At 47.2% G+C, this 20,407-nt stretch overlaps 1 protein-coding gene across 2 annotated transcripts in view; it reads left to right on the forward strand.

Moving 5' to 3' along the window:
• si:dkey-91m11.5 (PH_BCR_vertebrate and RhoGAP_Bcr domain-containing protein) overlaps nt 1–20,407 on the forward strand; it is a 464,892-nt gene that overhangs the window by 412,532 nt on the left and 31,953 nt on the right. For both annotated transcript variants that reach the window (XM_063031657.1, XM_063031659.1), the window contains exon 20: nt 943–1,077. In XM_063031657.1, the coding sequence (XP_062887727.1) occupies nt 943–1,077 (135 nt within the window). The remainder of the gene's footprint in view (nt 1–942; nt 1,078–20,407) is intronic.

The following is a 20,407-nucleotide window of genomic DNA, read 5'->3' on the forward strand; positions in this document are numbered from 1 at the left end:
CCTCCTTATGCAACTGGATCCTCAGTTTCCTCACTCGCAGACCCTACTCATTTCAGCTTGGCAACAGCGTCTCCTCCACAGTCACCATCAATACAGGGGAACCACAAGACTGTATGCTTAGACCCTCACTTTATTTCTATAACTTTGTGGCTAAGTACAGCTCCAATGCCATATTTAAATTTTCTGACAACACTACTGTTGTTGAACAAATCAAAGTGGTAACAAATCAGCTTATAGGAAGGAGATTGAAAATCTGGTTGAATAGTGCTACAGCACTAACCTCTCACTCAATGTCAGCAAAACCCAAGTGTTGATTATTGACTACAGGAGGAAGAAACCAGGGATCCATGAGCCAGTCCTCATTAAGGAACTGGAAGTGGAGAGAGTCAGTAACTTTAAATTCCTTGGCATTGTCATATCAGAAGATTTGTCCTGGGACCAATACATAAGTGCCATCATAAAGAAGGTACAACAGTATCTCTACTTCCTTAAAAGTCGCTTATGTCTCTACAGTAGATTGTCTTTTCACCTGTCCTCAGTAACCCATCAACTATATGGCTTCATCAGCAGCTTATTACCAGGGTAACCTTGAAATATTCACCTTGCCTCTATTCCTTCCTTAAGTTCTCTGCAACGATGCAGTTGTGTGTGTTCTGCAGTTGCTTGTTGAACGTGACCTACATTTTCTGGTTTTATTTCAGATTTCCAGTATCTACAGTTTATTGATTAGCGGATTGTTTATCCTTCTTTTGTTTATCCATTGTCAAGCTATTTATCCATATTCAGTTTACCTGCCTTCTCCTTAATCATTAACAGGACACGTTCAGAGTATAGATTTATGTTTATTTATTGTTGTCTTGGTCCCATCTGTGTTCAGTTCATGCATTCGTGTTCAGATTAGTTGTTATCTTTAACTGTATTTAAATATGTCATGTATTACAGATAATAAAGATGTCTCTGTGATGATGAGTGAAATGGATGTTAATGCCATTGCGGGAACGTTAAAACTTTATTTCCGAGAGCTACCAGAGCCTCTTTTCACAGATGAGTTGTACCCTAACTTTGCTGAGGGAATTGGTAAGTCACAAGGAATGCTTTCTTCTTGTCTTACAAAAACTGATTTCTGACAATGTTGTTCTATGTTGATTGATAAGAAAACAACAAAGTATACGGACGATTTGTAGCAATGAAAACAGGAGACCCTTCAGGAGTATAGAGAGTGTAGGCAGAAGCATAAATTAGGAGGCAAAGAGGAGCCATTAAATGTCACTGGCAGATAAAGAGAATGAGGGGGATCTCATAGAAACATTCCGAATGTTCAAAGGCCTGAACAGATTAGATATGACAAAGTTATTTCCTATGGTAGGGCGTCTAGGACAAGAGGGCACAACTTCAGTATTAAAAAGCGTCCATTTAGAACAGAGATGCAGAGCAATTACTTTAGTCAGGGGGTGGTAAATCTGTGGAATTTGTTGCCACGAGTGGCTGTGGAGGCCAAGTCATTGGGTACATTTAAGGCAGAGATAGATAGGTTCTTGATTAGCCAGGGCATCAAAAGATGTGGGGAGAAGGCAGGGGAGTGGGGAAGAATTGGATCAGCCCATGATTGCATGGTGGAGCAGACTCGATGGGCTGAATGGCTTACTTCTGATCCAATATCTTATGGTCTTATCAAATGCAAGAAGAGCTGCAGGGATAAGCCTGGTAACTACAGGTCATTAAAAGTAACATCAGTGATAGGGAAGTTATTGAAAGGATTAGTGAGAGGTGAATGTCTGGGGTGGTGGGTGTTTGATTATGCTGACTTCTTTACCAAGGCATCCAGAAGTATAGTTCAATGAGAGGAGGATGGTTTCCATACTGTGTTGAACTGTGTCTTGCAGTGACAGGCAGAGCAGTTGCCATACCATGCTCTGATGCATTCAGATAGGATGCTTTGTTTGGTACAGCGATAAAACTTGGTGAGAATCAAAGGAGTCATGCCAAATTTCTTTAGCCTCCTGAGAAGTAGTGTCAGTCCGTTTGGATATGGCCCAAGTGTGGAGAGAGAGAGAGACACTAAAACGAGTCGATAGTTCACAGAATTTCATGTGAACAGTTTTCAAGGGAAAAGAAAACAAGAAGCACTAGGCCAAACAGGGCCATTAACTAATCTCTCAAATGGAAAACTGGATGCCAACATCACAGCTGAAAGGAACATCTGAATATTAAACAAATACCACTGGTCCTCAGCGTCAGTCAACTCAATAGTCTACTTTTCTCAGGCAAGGCTGAGTGCTACGGTGAAAATGGAGTTAATTACCATCACAATGAAATAATAATTAGCTGAAACATGCCTATTCACGAGCACAATTGCCAAATCTACTGCGCAGCTGAGTCCGTGGTTGTGGCAAGGCCCCCTTCCCTAGGCACAGCACCTGAGACGTCACAGACCTGTATCTGCTGGAAGTCCTAGATTAGCAACTTGTCCCAGATGTCCTTCGCCGGGATCCAAGAATGTTCTTCAGGACCATACCTTTCCCAATCCACAAGGTACTGGACGTTAACACATCACTAGTGATGAGGCGGTACACAGTATAGACCTGGAAACCACCTACCAAGCGGAGGAGGGGTGACTGAGGCCAGGGGAGAGGTAGTAACTGCTTTGAGCTGGGAAACATGGAATACTGGGTGGACCTTCATTAATGCTGGCAGAAGCAAATTATATGAGACCTTGTTGATAGCCTTTTCCACTACAAATGGCCCTGCTTAGCGTGGAGCCAATTTGCAGCTCTTAACCTTCAGGGGAAGATACCTTGATGCCAACCAGACCTCCTGCCCTGGCTTGAAAGGCCAGACCTGTCAGCAGAACTGATCAGCCTGCTGGGCATGTTGTCTCTGTGTGCACAGCAGAGAAGCCCAGGCTAGGTTCTAGGTGCGCTTGTAGTGCTAGATCAGCTCTTCAGCAGCAGGAACTCCTACATCGATCTCCTGGTCAGGGAACAGCGGTGTGTAGAATCCCTTCTGGCACTCAAAGTGAGACTTACCCATGGAGGACGACTGGAGGTTATTGTGGGCGATCTCTGCCCAAACCAATTGGGAGCTCCAGGACATGGAGTTGCAAGAGGCAAGGCAGTACAGGGTTGTCTCCAACTCCTGGTTCAGTCTCAGTCTGGCCATTGGTTTGGTGGTAGAAACCAGACAAGAGGCTGGCCGTGGGTCCTACAAGAGAGCAGAAGGCCTTTCAAAATCGGGAAGTAAACTGTGGCCCACAATCTGACATTATGTCTTGAGGGAAGCTTTGGAGCCTGAACACATATTGAACCATGAGTGTAGCAGTCTCACAAGCCGACGGAGGCTTAGGGAAGGCAATGAAGTGGGCAGCCATGGAAAATTGATCCACAATAGAGGTGGGAACCTGTACTCCTGTGCCACTTTCATTCCTCCTGAGACAGGCCAGGCACATGTGCCTCACTTGCACAGGCTTCCCTGTGGACTAGGTGCTGGATGATGAGGGCAAGGGCAAGGAAAGATGGTGATTAGAAGGCGAGTAGGAAGCTTGAGCCATTCTTTCTCTGTGCTACTCAGTTACCCAGTCGTCAACACGAGTAGCCAGATTAATCAGATCATCCAGCCTACCCTGCTTGTCCCACGCAGCAATCTTGTGTTGGACTCTTGCGTTCAGTCCACGCTGTAAGGCAGTGATGAGAATTCTCTCATTCCATCCCGTCTCTACTGCAAGTGTGCAGAATTTGACTGCATAGTCCCTTACTGTCCCTTGGGCTTGGCGCATGTCCAGGAGTCAGTGGGCAGCCTCCTGACCCCATACTGGAAGGACAAAAACCCTGCTTAACTCTGCAATGAAATGCCGGATCGACTGGGCTGCAGGGTATCCGGCGTTGAACAGGCTGAGTGGAGGTCCATCTCGGAGATTGACCATGTACGCGAGTTTTCGCGCATCATCATCAAAATGACCAGGCTGGGCTCGGAATGTCAGCTCGCATTGGGTAATAACATTTTTGCAGCCATTGGGTTCACCAGAGTATCTGCCCAGTGGTGGAATATTTGGTTCTTCTACAGACGCTGGAGTCTGTGATGGTCCGAAAGCAGGAATCAGTTCTGGACCGGGGGGGCGGGAGAGGGAGCAATAGTGGCAGAGGTTGTGGGGGCAGCAGAAAAGGAGGATCTGTGAGATGCTGGGAGTGGTACTGAGGTGGCCGGAGGGTGCTGAATTGCATTGGCAAGAACACTAATTGCTGTCAGCAGTGTGTTCATGGAACGGAATCACAGACATCTAACTCCGATTGTCTGCGGTGAGCTGCTGGGCAGTTGTTACGAAGGATGGTACCTGTTCCTCGAGATGATACTGGGCTTGTTGGCACAAGATTATCTACCTCATTGCCTCAGTAATTTCACTCACAACAGATTCAATTGCCTGTAGCTTGTCCCCTACCTGACCAAAGGATCTCAAGGCTAATGCCAGCTGTTCTGTCTCACGGCCCAAGTGTGGGGAGAGAGACACTGAAGCAGGTTGATAGTTCACAGACTTTAATGCAGACAGTATTTAAAGGGAAAATAAAACAATAAACGCTGGAGCAACACACATCAAAGTTGCTGGTGAACGCAGCAGGCCAGGCAGCATCTCTAGGAAGAGGTACAGTCGACGTTTCAGGCCGAGACCCTTTGTCAGGGTAAGACATTTGAAAGTGGGAGGGGGAGGAGGAGATCCAAAATGATAGGAGAAGACAGGAGGGGGAGGGATGGAGCCGAGAGCTGGACAGGTGATTGGCAAAAGGGGATACGAGAGGATCATGGGACAGGAGGCCCAGGGAGAAAGACGGAGGGGGGGGCGGGGGGGAACCAGAGGATGGGCAAGGGGTATAGTCAGAGGGACAGAGGGAGAAAAAGGAGAGTGAGAGAAAGAATGTGTGTATAAAACAAATAACAGATGGGGTATGAGGGGGAGGTGGGGCATTAGCAGAAGTTAGAGAAGTCGATGTTCATGCCATCAGGTTGGAGGCTAGCCAGATGGAATATAAGGTGTTGTTCCTCCAACCTGAGTGTGGCTTCATCTTTACAGTAGAGGAGGCCATGGATAGACATGTCAGAATGGGAATGGGATGTGGAATTAAAATGTGTGGCCACTGGGAGATCCTGCTTTCTCTGATGGACAGAGCGTAGGTGTTCAGTAAAGCGGTCTCCCAGTCTGTGTCGGGTCTCACCAATATATAGAAGGCCACATCGGGAGCACCGAACGCAGTATATCACCCCAGCCGACTCACAGGTGAAGTGTCGCCTCACCTAGAAGGACTGTTTGGGGCCCTGAATGGTGGTAAGGGAGGAAGTGTAAGGGCATGTGTAGCACTTGTTCCCCTTACAAGGATAAGTGCCAGGAGGGAGATCAGTGGGGAGGGATGGGGGGGACGAATGGACAAGGGAGTCGTGTAGGGAGCGATCCCTGCAGAAAGCAGAGGAAGTGGGGGAGGGAAAGATGTGCTTAGTGGTAGGATCCCATTGGAGGTGGCGGAAGTTACGGAGAATAATATGTTGGACCCGGAGGCTGGTGGGGTGGTAAGTGAGGACCAGGGGAACCCTATTCCTAGTGGGGTGGCGGGAGGATGGAGTGAGAGCAGATGTACGTGAAATGGGGGAGATGCGTTTGAGAACTTTTCGATGATTTTAAGTTCCCTGGCCCCCACCACTTTATTTTCGCCATGGATGTCCAGTCCCTAGATACTTCCATCCCCCATCAGGAAGGTCTCAAAGCTGTCCGCTTCTTTTTGGATTCTAGACCTAATCAGTTCCCCTCTACCGCCACTCTGCTCCGTCTAGCGGAATTAGTCCTTACTCTTAATAATTTCTCCTTTGGCTCCTCCCACTTCCTCTAAACTAAAGGTGTAGCTTTGGGCACCCGTATGGGTCCTAGCTATGCCTGCCTTTTTGTTGGGTTTGTGGAACAATCTATGTTCCGTGCCTATTCTGGTATCTGTCCCCCACTTTTCCTTCGCTACATCGACGACTGCATTGGCGCTGCTTCCTGCACGCATGCTGAGCTCGTTGACTTCATTAACTTTGCCTCCAACTTTCACCCTGCCCTCAAGTTTAGCTGGTCCATTTCCGATACCTCCCTCCCCTTTCTAGATCTTTCTGTCTCTGTCTCTGGAGACAGCTTATCCACTGATGTCTACTAAAAGCCTACTGACTCTCACAGCTATCTGGACTATTCCTCTTCTCACCCTGTCTCTTGCAAAAATGCCATCCCCTTCTCACAATTCCTCCGTCTCCGCCGCATCTGCTCTCAGGATGAGGCTTTTCATTCCAGGACAAGGGAGATGTCCTCCTTTTTTAAAGAAAGTACTTCCCTTCCTCCACTATCAACTCTGCTCTCAAACGCATCTCCCCCATTTCACGTACATCTGCTCTCACTCCATCCTCCTGCTACCCCACTAGGAACAGGGTTCCCCTGGTCCTCACCTACCACCCCACCAGCCTCCGGGTCCAACATATTATTCTCCGTAACTTCCGCCACCTCCAACGGGATCCCACCACTAAGCACATCTTTCCCTCCACCCCACCCCCCCGCTTTCCGCAGGGATCGCTCCCTACGCGACTCCCTTGTCCATTCGTCCTCCCCATCCCTCCCCACTGATCTCCCTCCTGGCACTTATCCTTGTAAGGGGAACAAGTGCTACACATGCCCTTACACTTCCTCTGTTACCACCATTCAGGGCCCCAAACAGTCCTTCTAGGTGAGGCGACACTTCACCTGTGAGTCGACTGGGGTGATATACTGCGTCCGGTGCTCCCGATGTGGCCTTCTATATATTAGCGAGACCCGACGCAGACTGGGAGACCGCTTTACTGAACACCTACGCTCTGTCCGCCAGAGAAAGCAGGATCTCCCAGTGGCCACACATTTTAATTCCACATCCCATTCCCATTCTGACAGGTCTATCCACGGCCTCCTCTACTGTAAAGATGAAGCCACACTCAGGTTGGTGGAACAACACCTTATATTCTGTCTGGGTAGCCTCCAACCTGATGGCATGAACATCGACTTCTCTAACTTCTGCTAATGCCCCACCTCCCCCTCGTACCCCATCTGTTATTTTTTTTTATACACACATTCTTTCTCTCACTCTTTTTCTCCCTCTGTCCCTCTGACTATACTCCTTGCCCATCCTCTGGTTCCCCCCAACCCCCGTCTTTCTCCCCGGACCTCCTGTCCCATGATCCTCTCGTATCCTCTTTGCCAATCACCTGTCCAGCTCTTGGCTCCATCCCTCCCCCTCCTGTCTTCTCCTATCATTTTGGATCTCCCCCTCCCCCTCCCACTTTCAAATCTCTTACTAACTCTTCCTTCAGTTAGTCCTGACGAAGGGTCTCGGCCCGAAACGTCGACTGTACCTCTTCCTAGAGTTGCTGCCTGGCCTGCTGCGTTCACCAGCAACTTTGATGTGTGTTGCTTGAATTTCCATCATCTGCAGAATTCCTGTTGTTGACAATAAACGCTGGGCCTATCAGGGTCATTAACTAAATTCTCAAAAGGAAAACTAGATGCCAACACCACGGTTGAAAGGAGTATTTAAACAGAAAACAAATACTGCCGGTCCTCAGCGTCAGTCGACTTGATAGTTCACTTTTCTTAGGCAAGGGCCGAATGCAAGCAGGCAGCATAACGTTGCTGTGCTTTGTTCAAGTCTGAACAAGCACTACAATGAAAAGAAGGGAGTTAAATGCAGCCATAGTAAAATAATAATTAGCTGACATGTGCATATTCAGGAGTGCAATTACCGAATCTACTGTGCTGCAGAGTCCGTAGCTATGACAAGTAGAGGCATTGGTGGGCTTTCTCAGTGATGGTATCGATATGTTTGGATCAGGACAGTCTATTTGTGATATTCATACCTAGGAACTTGCAGCTCTCAAACCTTTCAACCTCAGCACCATTGATGTATTTTAGATCATGTGCATTGCCCCCCTTCTTAAAGTCAATAACCAGTTCTTTTGTTTTGCTGACATTGAGGGACAGGTTGTTGTCATGACACCATGCCTCTAGGCTCTAGGTGCCTTCACTGGTTATTCTCGTACTCATCGTTATTTGAGGTATGTCCAATACAGTGGTATCGTAAGACCTTAAGACATTTGAGCAAAATAAGGCCATTTGGCCCATTGATTCGGCTCCGCCATTCCATTGTGGCTGACTTATTATCCTTCTAAACCCCATTCTCTTGCCTTCTCCCTGTAACCTTTGATACCCTTACTAATGTAGCCCCCCCCTTGGTCACCCTCAGGGTCGCTCGGCTCGCTGTCGTCTAGGGAAACAGCCCTCGGCCCCGCCAAACTGGGTAATAGTTTGTGTGGATGCTGTGTGAGGTACCCCACCCCGCCCAAATAACAGACAATACACCAGATACGATTAAATGATTTACAGTTTATAGATATTACTGGAACTATATAATTAAGAGAGAATAAAATATAAAAGGAAAATAAAATAAAAAGGAGTCAGTTATCAAGGATGTGATAACAGCACATTTGGAAAGCGGTGAAATGATCGGACAAAGTCAGCATGGATTTGTGAAAGGAAAATCATGTCTGACGAATCTCATAGAATTTTTTGAGGATGTAACTAGTAGAGTGGATAGGGGAGAACCAGTGGATGTGGTATATTTGGATTTTCAAAAGGCTTTTGACAAGGTCCCACACAGGAGATTAGTGTGCAAACTTAAAGCACACGGTATTGGGGGTAAGGTATTGGTGTGGGTGGAGAATTGGTCAGCAGACAGGAAGCAAAGAGTGGGAATAAACGGGACCTTTTCAGAATGGCAGGCGGTGACTAGTGGGGTACCGCAAGGCTCAGTGCTGGGACCCCAGTTGTTTACAATATATATTAATGACTTGGATGAGGGAATTAAATGCAGCATCTCCAAGTTTGCGGATGACACGAAGCTGGGTGGCAGTGTTAGCAGTGAGGAGGATGCTAAGAGGATGCAGGGTGACTTGGATAGGTTGGGTGAGTGGGCAAACTCATGGCAGATGCAATTTAATGTGGATAAATGTGAAGTTATCCACTTTGGTGGCAAAAATAGGAAAACAGATTATTATCTGAATGGTGGCCGATTAGGAAAAGGGGAGGTGCAACGAGACCTGGGTGTCATTATACACCAGTCATTGAAAGTGGGCATGCAGGTACAGCAGGCGGTGAAAAAGGCGAACGGTATGCTGGCATTTATAGCGAGAGGATTCGAGTACAGGAGCAGGGAGGTACTACTGCAGTTGTACAAGGCCTTGGTGAGACCACACCTGGAGTATTGTGTGCAGTTTTGGTCTCCTAATCTGAGGAAAGACATCTTTGCCATAGAGGGAGTACAAAGAAGGTTCACCAGATTGATTCCTGGGATGGCAGGTCTTTCATATGAAGAAAGACTGGATGAACTGGGCTTGTACTCGTTGGAATTTAGAAGTTTGAGGGGGGATCTGATTGAAACGTATAAGATCCTAAAGGGATTGGACAGGCTTGATGCGGGAAGATTGTTCCCGATGTTGGGGAGGTCCAGAACGAGGGGTCACAGTTTGAGGATAGAGCGGAAGCCTTTTAGGACCGAGATTAGGAAAAACTTCTCCACACAGAGAGTGGTGAATCTGTGGAATTCTCTGCCACAGCAAACTGTTGAGGCCAGTTCATTGGCTATGTTTAAGAGGGAGTTAGATATGGCCCTTGTGGCTACAGGGGTCAGGGGGTATGGAGGGAAGGCTGGGTTCTGAGTTGGATGATCAGCCATGATCATAATAAATGGCGGTGCAGGCTCGAGGGGCCGAATGGCCTACTCCTGCACCTATTTTCTATGTTTCTATGTTTCTAAAAGGCGCCACACTTATCAAAGTTCAATCTCTTCGTGCACAAACAGTTGGAGCTCAAGGACCTCCTTCTTCACCCTGCGACCCCTCGGACCACCTCGACCGGCCGCCTGGGACCAACAACGGTGGTCGACCAGACGCTCCACCCTAGTCCGTCTCCATCTCCTCGCCGAACGTCCCGCTTGGGGTCCGATCCCGTTAGCGGACATCACAGCACCTCATCCATCCTCTGTCTCGCTCTCCTGCCTTCTCCCCCAAAACCCCGCGCATACAGTATCTTCAGATACACCAAAACCATAACAACTATCCCAATTGGTTAATAGCAGCCTCTTATCACACTCTAAACTAAAACAAGCTGCTAGCGCAAACTTTCTCAGCATTTAACACAACAAAGCTGCATTCCCCAGATTAACATAACAAAGATGCCATTTTAATTAGCCTCCGCAGTAACATAAAAGTCGAAACCCCCTTATACTCTCCCCCCACCAAATAAAGTCATGCCCTCATGACTTCTAAATAACTCGCCAACCAGTCCTGCAGACACACAACACACACATACACAGATACACACAGTGACAGTGCTCCCCAAACAGTGGACATTACTCCCGTCCCACGGGTGCTACATAGGCCAACCTATCTGGGAGCTTCTTAACCCTCCGAGACCTACGTACCCCCTCACCTAAACCCAAAAGGCTCAGACACTACTAGGGATACCTCGGGCCTGCTTGCCAACTCCTCTCTCACTTAGACACCACTACAGCTCAGAGCCCCCTGTCCCGTGTCTGGGGCCCTGCCTCTCCTTCTTCCCAATCCTGCCGCAATTCGGACTGCCCACAGTTAGCCCTCCCCACTACACCTGACTCAGTGGGAGAAGGGCCAAAGGTCTCTTCCTCAATCACGGGGAAGTTAGCGAAAGGCAGCATGTACCACATGCGCAGCACATCATCATTCGAATCTGTATCCTTCCTCATTTCCTCGATCGGTATCTGCTGTTTAAGTTTCTCCAAACTGAAACATTTAGCCGGGGCTACCCCCTCAGCCTCCTGCAGTCGAGACGTCAGCTTCTTCGGGGACTCCTTCAACTCTCACCACAGCCTCCGCAGTTCTGACTCAGGGTTCCTGGCCATCTCAATCTGGGACGCAGTTACCCCACCAGCTTCTTCCACCCTGACCTGAGAAGCAGCAGTTAAAGAATGTTCAGCCTCCGGTTGTTTCTTCCTGAGGACGTCTTCCAGGTCAACGTTCAGTTTTTCCACTTCATTTAAACTAGTGATAGTCACCTTCAGGTTCCTTTCAAGCCTCCGCCACCCTTTTCCCAGATCTGTCCTCCATTTCTTCACCTCCTCGGGAGTGTAGTCAAACTCCCCTCCCTGGGCTCTCGATTTTCTGTTGACCTTAGTCAGAACACTTCCTTGATCTTTCCCAACTTGTAAGTCTTCCAATCTGTTCTGAATCGACGTCTTGAGTTTCTGCTGATCCCTTCGAAGGTGGGTCATGGTTTCTTCTCGCTGGATTAGTTCATCAGTACATGACTGCAGTGTGGTGCAAATCCCCTCTCTTCCCTGTGACTCATTCAGATTGACGACCTGGGTTTCCATCCCCCAGTCCACCACCGTCTGTTCCAACACCAGGAAGTTCAACTGGTATGTCGGGTCATTTTCCTCACATTGCACCAAACTCCTCCGGCCAAAAACCCTCCACATTTGATACTTCGCTTCGGTCACCCGGGCTCAGCCACTCGCCTCGCCTCATAGTCCCCCCAGGTGAATCCAAGCTCCAGGCGGTCATCCACATATGTCAAAACTCCACACCACACACCTTCACTTCCTCCATGGTCTTCCTCATGCCCCGCGGGAAGGATGCAGGGGCTCCGGATATGCCCTTGGGCATCTTTTCGGATTGGAATAATCCCAGGGAACTAATAACGGCTGTCTTCGGCTCAACAGCCACACTCCTCAGTGGATCTGGCAACATCCACTCCTCAGATACAGCACATTAAACCACATCGCATAATCTACACACACGCTGCCAACATCTTCCACGCCGCTAGGGTCCAGTTTCCGTGACCTCTCTCTCACTGAGGTATCTTCAGCGGTCAACTCCCCTCCCTCGTGGTAGTTCGGAGCATCTACTAAGAGGGTCTCACCCTCAGCTACTTACCCCAAGCCGTACCACCGCTGGGTCTTGTTTAAATTTGGTACCGGCTCAAGGCTGCTACACACGTCCTCAGAAGCAACTCGACACGCTGGGTGCCCAGACAATGCCCCCATGAACTCCAGGGTCATTAACCAATCATCGTCTTCTGGGTAACTACTGCCACTAGTACCCAAAGTCTCTGGTGCCCTTGCGGTTGTCAAGGATAAATGCTTCAGACACCAGTTGTTAAATGAACTGTACAACAACTTGATCTGTGCCCCGGGGTCGAGGATAGCTTTAGCATTGCTTCCCTCTATCCATAGCGACACCCTGGGGTGTGGTCCCTCTAAGCCTTCAGGAATAGGGTCTTTTCCTTTTGGAAGTTTCTTGGTACATTGCTGGGAACGTGCTTCCCCAGAGACCCCAAGCCGTTCCCCCACTGGGCCTCCACTAAGTTTCCCGACACCTCTCTGATCAGCTGAACAACTGAATGAGGGGCTGATCCCCTTCAGTGAACCCCCTGGCACTGCAAGCAATTTAGCTGCCCTCCTAGCCAGAGAAGACGCACTGAAAACTTTCCCCCCCTCTTTCAAATAGCTGACAGCTGTCACTACAGTGTAAGTGAACCTGACAGTTCTAACACCGTCACCAGCCCGCCTACTCAAACTTTCAACCAATCCCTGTCGCTCTCCCTCAACCGAGCACTGCCACTCATCTAACAACTGCGAGATCCGCTCCGCCCACGTCTCGCACACCTCCGCCCCTCTTGGGGTGGACACTATCCCAAGTGCCAGGCGGAGCCTGCCAGAGCTAGAACATTTATTCGCAGACCCTACCTCCAAATCAGACCACTCTTTCCTCTCTCTCCCAACCGCATGGACAGCCCTGAGTGCCACCTCCAGCTCGTCAATGCCAGCCTGAACTAGAACAAAGACCGCACCCGCAACACATACAGCAATCACCAGCAAATAACCCACAGAGACACACATTACAGATTTAAACAGGGCACCCACACAGCATACCAGCAGACTCAATCCCGGACAAAGCCCACACAATGTAGCCCCCCTGGCCACCCTCAGGGTCGCTCGGCTCACTGTCTAGGGAAACAGCCTCGGCCCCGCCAAACTGGGTAATAGTTTGTGTGGATGCTGTGTGAGGTACCCCACCCCGCCCAAATAACAGACAATACACCAGATACGATTAAATGATTTACAGTTTATAGATATTACTGGAATTATATAATTAAGAGAGAATAAAATATAAAAGGAAAATAAAAGGCACCACACTTATCAAAGTTCAATCTCTTCGTGCACAAAACAGTTGGAGCTCAAGGACCTTCTTCTTCACCCTGCGACCCCTCGGACCACCTCGACCGGCCGCCTGGGACCAACAACGGTGGTCGACCAGACGCTCCACCCCAGTCCGTCTCCGTCTCCTCGCCGAACGCTCTCCTCGGGGTCCGACCCCGTTAGCGGACATCACAGCACCTCATCCATCCTCTGTCTCGCTCTCCCACCTTCTCCCCCAAAACCCTGCGCATACAGTATCTTCAAATACACCAAAACCATAACAACTATCCCAATTGGTTAATAGTGCCCTCTTATCACACTCTAAACCAAATCAAGCTGCTAGCGCAAACTTTCTCAGCGTTTAACACAACAAAGCCACATTCCCCAGATTAACATAACAAAGGCACCATTTTAATTAGCCTCCGCAGTAACATAAAAGTCGAAACCCCCTTACACTAATAACCTATCAACCTCCACTTTAAATGCAGCCAGTTATTTAGCCTCCATAGCTGACTGTGGCAATGAATTCCACAGGTTCACCAAGAAATTTTTCATCGTTGATTTTGTAAAGGGAAATCCTATTCTGAGGTTGTGCCTTCTGGATCTATACTTCCCCACTATAGTAAACATCCATGTCCACTTGAGGCCTTTCCATATTTGATAGGTTTCAATGAGAACCCCTCCCCCCTCTTCTGAACTCCAGCAAACGCTGAACCCAGAACCCTATCATTCCTGGGATCATTCCCGTGAACCTCCTGGGAACCCCTCCAATGCCAGCACATCCTTTCTTAGATAAGGGGCCCCAAACTGCTCATAATACTCCAAATGTGGTCTCACCAATCCCTTATAAAGCCTCAACATTATTTCCTTGCTTTTACATTGTCGACCTCTCAAAATGAATTCTGACATTGTATTTGTCTTCCCTGCATCCACTGACTCCCTGCAAGTTAATCTTCAGGGATTCTGATTCAACTTCAATATTTAAGAGAAATTTGGATAGGTAAATCAATGGGAGGGGTATAGAGGCTGCAGGACGATGGGACTGGGCAGATTAGTAGTTCATCAAAGACTAGAAAGGCCAAAGGACCTGTTGTTGTGCTGTAGTGTTTTATCTGCAAACCTGTAGATTGAGTTAGAGCAGAATCTGACCACACAGTTTTGAGTGTACAGGGAGTAAATGGCTATGGAAGCATCTTGTGTGTGGGTGGATGGAACCAGCAGGGAGAGGGGACAAAATAGCTTAAGGTGAGCAAGAAAGGGCATATGGGAAAGGGAACAAAACTGGGAGGACTGGAGGAGAAGGGGTGTGGGAAGGAACATAGATGGGTTGGGCCTCACCCTGGCAGCAGAAAAGACTGTTGCTGTAGGAATGGGAAGGGGAGTTGAGATGGCTTGCAGCTGTGGCCTTGGGATGGGTATTACAGACATGGGTAGGAGTAGGTAAAGAGACAAATTCTGACAAATAAAGAGACCTGACAAATCAGCTTTCACAGGGTGTGCTGAAGGGTCTCTGCTATCTGACCTATAATACATACTGTTGTTGTTTATTGTATGACTGAAATATTATATAATTTATATTAAGCAAACACTGCTGGACAATTCTTCTTGTCGCTGGTTTCCTGTCTGTGCATTATAACTCCAGTGTGTACTGCTTTATGTGCTTTACTTTTTCCTGAAACACCAATTCGCCATTGCATGAGAACTGTTTTCTCAGCTGCCTGCAATGAAAGCAAAAATATCCTCAATTCCCTTCTATATCTCCTATTCCTTAGTAGGCGCTCTAACCTTTTGTATTGTTTTCCCATGGGGTACCTTGTCAGAGCCTGAAGAAGCCTTGGGCCCCACACAACCAGGTTCAGGAGCAGTTCAACTATTAGGCTCCTGAACCAGCATGGATAACTTCAATCACCTCAACAATGAACTCATTCAACAACCTAAGGACTCCGTTTCGTGGGCTCTACTTGTTCTCGGTGTTTGTTTATTTATTTATTTAGTATTTGCACAGTTTGTCCCCTTTTGCAGATTGATTGTTTAGTCAGTCTTTGTGTGCAGTTTTTCATTGATTCTGTTGTATTTCTTTGTTCTACTGTGAATACCTCCAAGAAAATGATTCTCCAGGTAGTGTATAGTCATACACACACACACACACACACACACACACACACACACACACACACACAAATATATATAATAAATGTGATAATAATATGATAATAAATTTACTTCCAACTCCACATGGACTACATTAACCACATATCCCTTGTGGGCACATTTGTTCTCCTCTATTAAATTCATGAAATTAATCATACACCATCTCCCCTATGCAAAGTCATACTGGTTTTTGTATTAATCCCTGCTTCTTTGAATGCAGGTTAATACAATCCCTCAGAATCTTTTTCCTATAATTCCCCTACCACTGACATTAAACTTTACAGCTAGTAATTACCTGACTTATTCCTACTGCCTTTTAGAATAATATTTGGTCCTCCAATTCTTGGTCCTCAAATCTATGTACCCGCTTTGAAAATTCCACCCCCTCTAAACCTTTCAGACCAAGTATATCCCAGTGAATAAGACCATAAGACATAGCAGAATTAGGCCATCTGGTCCATCGAGTCTGCTCCACCATCCACTCATGGCTGATCCTTTTTTCTATCTCCTTCTCAACCCCAGTTCCCGGCCTTCTCCCCATAACCTTTGATGTCATGTCTAATCGAGAACCTATCAATCACCACCTGTAGCCCCCCTGGTAAGCCTCAGGCTCGCTCAACTCGCTGTCGTCTAGGGGGAGCAGCCTTCAGCCCCACCAAACTGGGTAATTAGTTTGTATGGATGCTGTGTGATGTACCCCACCCCGCCAAATAACAGACAATACACCATATACGATTAGATGATTACGATTTATAGATATTACTGGAACTGTATAATTAATAGAGATAAAATACAGGTTTCCCCGCCATCCAAAGATAGAGCGTTCCTATGAAACGGTTCGTAAGCCGAAATATCGTAAAGCAAAGAACCAATTACTGTTTATTTATATGGGAAAATTTTGTGAGCGTTCGCAGACCCAAAAATAACCTACCAAATCATGCCAAATAACACATAAAATCTAAAATAACAGTAACATATAGTAATAGCAGGAATGATATGATAAATACACAGCCTATATAAAGTAGAAATACTTTTCCACAATCATTGCCTGAACTGTTCTCCGTAGCGAAAATCTCACGCAAGTGATGTTGGCAAAAACACGGCGCAAGCGCTCTCCAGTAACCTGCCAAATCATACCAAATAACACGTAAAAATACACAGCCTATATAAATTAGAAATAATGTATGTACACTGTAGTATCACGGGAATCGGGAAGATAGCTTGCTGAGCACACTGATGATGGTGTGTTAAACTGAATCGTCGCAGGTTGGGTGGTGCAGTAGCCCCCACCCTCCAGGCCACCGAGCGATACATTGCCGCGAAGCATGCAGGAATGCAGCGGTAGCCGGGAGGCACACAGCACATCTTTAAGAAAAAAGCCGAAACAAACATGCTAATTAATTAAGTACCTCTGATCTGGGCCGACAATAACGTGTCGGCGGCACCTAATTAATTAGTATGTTTATTTCGGCTTTTTTCTTAAAGATGTGCTGTGTGCCTCCCAGCTACTGCTGCATTCCCCGCGAATCGGTACAGTACCTGTCCGCGGCCGGGGTGTTGGGGTGGTGGGACACTGGGGTGTCATCTCGTCATCTGTTTCCATTAGAGCAGGCAGCTCATCTTCTCCTATGACTGCCCGCCTCGATGTCGAAGGTCAAGGTTCGTCGTCTGCTGTGGCTGATGTGGAAGGCTTGCTTGACTGCTGAGCCTCGAGCATTTTTCTATCACATAGTTCTTTGTAAGGACTCAACCCATCCTGCAAATATCTCTTAAATCAATGTACCCTTTCGAAATTAAAGTCGTACTTTATCATTACTCATTCGGTTTTGATTGTTATCCTTTTTTCTTCCAATTGCATCAGCTCTTCATCTGTCAGTTCTTGGTCATGGGATGCCATAACCTCTTCCAACATCATGTTTGTCAGCTTCCACAAGCCAAACTCACGTTGTCCTTACTTCGTTCACCATGATCGAAACGCTTAATTATGTCTAGTTTTACACTAAGTGTAACACCCTTACGAGCTCTTTCAGGCTTTTCCAATACCTTAGAACTCATCTTGCAAACGGCTGCTCGCAGGCACGTGTTAAAGCAATGCCGACAAGAATCCGGGGGAGAGCTGCTGCTTGGGGCGCGCTGCCTTTTATCGCGTGCTGATTTTTTTCCATAACAGTGAAAACACCTTCTGAAAGCGAAAACAGGGTACTAATGTAGGTCTTTCGTAACAGTGAGGTTTCGTAAAGCGAACGTTCGAAAAGCAGGGGACACCTGTATGAAAGGAAAGTAAAAGGCGCCAAACTTATCAAAGTTCAACCTCTTCATGCACAGTTGGAGCTCTAGTAACGGGGTTGGCTTTCCACAATTCGTTCCCCTCTGACCACCTCGACCCGCCACCTGGGACCAACCATGGTGGTCGACCAGACACTCCACACGAGTCTGTCTTCGTCTCCTCTCCTCACCAAAGACCCTGGACCTCGGACTCTGGCTCGGGGTCCTCCCCGTCGGCCAGCTCACAGCATCGCGTCCACTATCTCTCTCCCCATCGTGCCTTCTGCCCAAAAACCCGCGCATACAATAGCTTACAGACACACAAGAAAGAATAACATCTATCCCAATTGGTTAGCAACTGAATACAACTCCCTCTATAACCCAAACAAGCTGCTAGCGAGAGAACTTTCTCAGCAGTTAACATAACAAAGAAGCCATTTTAATTAGCCTACGCAGTAACATAAAAGAAGAAACCCCTTACACACCCAACAACCTGGCCTCCCCAGCTGCAGTGGCAACAAATTCACCACCCTTTGGCTAACGAAATTTCTCCGCATCTCTGTTTTGAAAGGGCGCTCCTCTTTCCTAGACTCTCCCACCATGGGAAACATTCTTTCCACATCTACTCTGTCTAGGCCTTTCAACATTCGAAAGGTTTCAATGAGATCCCCCCTCATCCTTCTGAATTCCAGCGAGTACAGACCCAGAGGCATCAAACGTTCCTCGTATGATAACCCTTTCATTCCTGGAATCATTCTTGTAAACCTTCTCTGGACCCTCTCCAATGCCAGCACATATTTTCTAAGATGAGGGTCCCAAAACTGTTCACAATACTCAAGGTGAGGCCTCAGCAGTGCCTTATAAAGCCTCAGCATCACATCCCTGCTCTTGTATTCTAGATCTCTTGAAATGAATACTAACATGGCATTTGCATTCCTCACCACTGACTCAACCTGCAAGTTAACCTTAAGGGTATTCTGCACACGGACTCCCAAGTCCATTTGCATCTCAGATTCCTGTTTTTTTCTCTCCGTTTAGAAAATAGTCTGCACATTTATTTCTACAACCAAAGTGCAGGACCATGTATTTTCCAACATTGTATTTCATTTGCCACTTTCTTGCCCATTCTCCTTATTTGTCTAAGTCCTTCTGCAGCCTGTTTCCTCAACACTACCTCCCCTCCACCAATCTTCGTATCATCTTCAAACCTGGCAACAAAGCCAACTATTCCATCATCTAAATCATTTATACACAGCATAAAAAGAGGTGGTCCCAACACCGACCCCTGCGGAACACCACTAGTCACTGGCAGCCAACCAGAAAAGGATCCTTTTATTCCCACTCGCTGCCTTCTACTAATCAGCCAATGCTCTAACCACGTTAGTAACTTTTCTGTGTAGCCCCCCGGCCACCCTCAGGGTCGCTTGGCTCGCTGTCGTCTAGGGAAACAGCCTTCGCACCGGCAAACTGGGTAGTAAGTTTGTGTGGATGCTGTGTGATGTTCCCCACCCCGCCCAAATAACAGATAATACACCAGATACAATTAAATGATTTACAGTTTATAGATATTACTGGAACTATATAATTAATAGAGAATAAAATATAAAAGGAAAATAAAAGGCGCCACACTTATCAAAGTTCAATCTCTCTGTGCACAAACAGTTGGAGCTCAGGACCCTTCTTCTTCACCCTGTGACCCCTTGGACTGCCTCGACTGGCCGCCTGGGACCAACACCGGTGGTCGACCAAATGCTCCACATGAGTCCGTCTCCGTCTCCCCTCCTCGCCGAACGCCCCGCTCGGGGTCCGACCCCGTTAGCGGACTCACAGCACCTGGTCCATTCTCTGTCTCTTTCTCCCACCTTCTGCCTCCAAAACCCTGTGCATACAAATCTTCCAGGTACACCAAGATCATAACAACTATTCCAATTGGTTCGTAACATCTTCTTATCACCCCCTAACCCACAACAAGCTACTAGCGCAAAAACTTTCTCAGCGTTTAACATAACAAAGAAGCCATTTTAATTAGCCTACGCAGTAAAAGACGAAACCCCCCAGCATTTAACATAACAAAGAAGCGTTCCCAAGTATAACATAACAAAGAAACCATTTTAATTAGCCTATGCAGTAAAAGACGAAACCCCCTTACACCTGTAATACCATGGGCTCTTAACTTGGTAATCAGCCTCATGCGTGGCACCTTGTCAAAGGCCTTCTGAACGTCCAAATATACAACATCCACCGCCTCCCCTTTATCTATCCTACTTTTAATCTCCTCAGTGAATTCCAGCAGGTTTATCAGGCAGGATTTTTTTCTGAAGGAAACCATTCTGACATTGTACTATCTTGTCCTGTGTCACCAAGTACTCCATCACCTCATCCTTAACAGTTGAATCTAACATCTTCTCAACCACTGAGGTCAGGCTAACTGGTCTATAATTTCCTTTCTGCTGTCTTCCTCCTTTCTTAAAGAGTGGAATTACATTTGCAATCTTCCAGTCCTCTGGCACCATGCCAGAGTCCTATGATTTTTGAAAGATCACCACAATCTTTAATGCTACCTCTTTAATGAACCCTAAGGTGCAGTTCCTCTGGTCTGGGTGACTTATGTACATTTAGGTCTTTCTGCTTTTTGAGCACCTTCTCTCTTGTAACAGAGACTGCACCCACTTCTCTTCCTTCACGCACTACAACATCAGGCATACAACTGGTGTCTTGCACAGTGAAGA

The sequence above is a fragment of the Mobula hypostoma genome, chromosome 23 (assembly GCF_963921235.1).
Source record: "Mobula hypostoma chromosome 23, sMobHyp1.1, whole genome shotgun sequence".
In the NCBI taxonomy this organism is placed as follows: Eukaryota; Metazoa; Chordata; class Chondrichthyes; order Myliobatiformes; family Myliobatidae; genus Mobula; species Mobula hypostoma.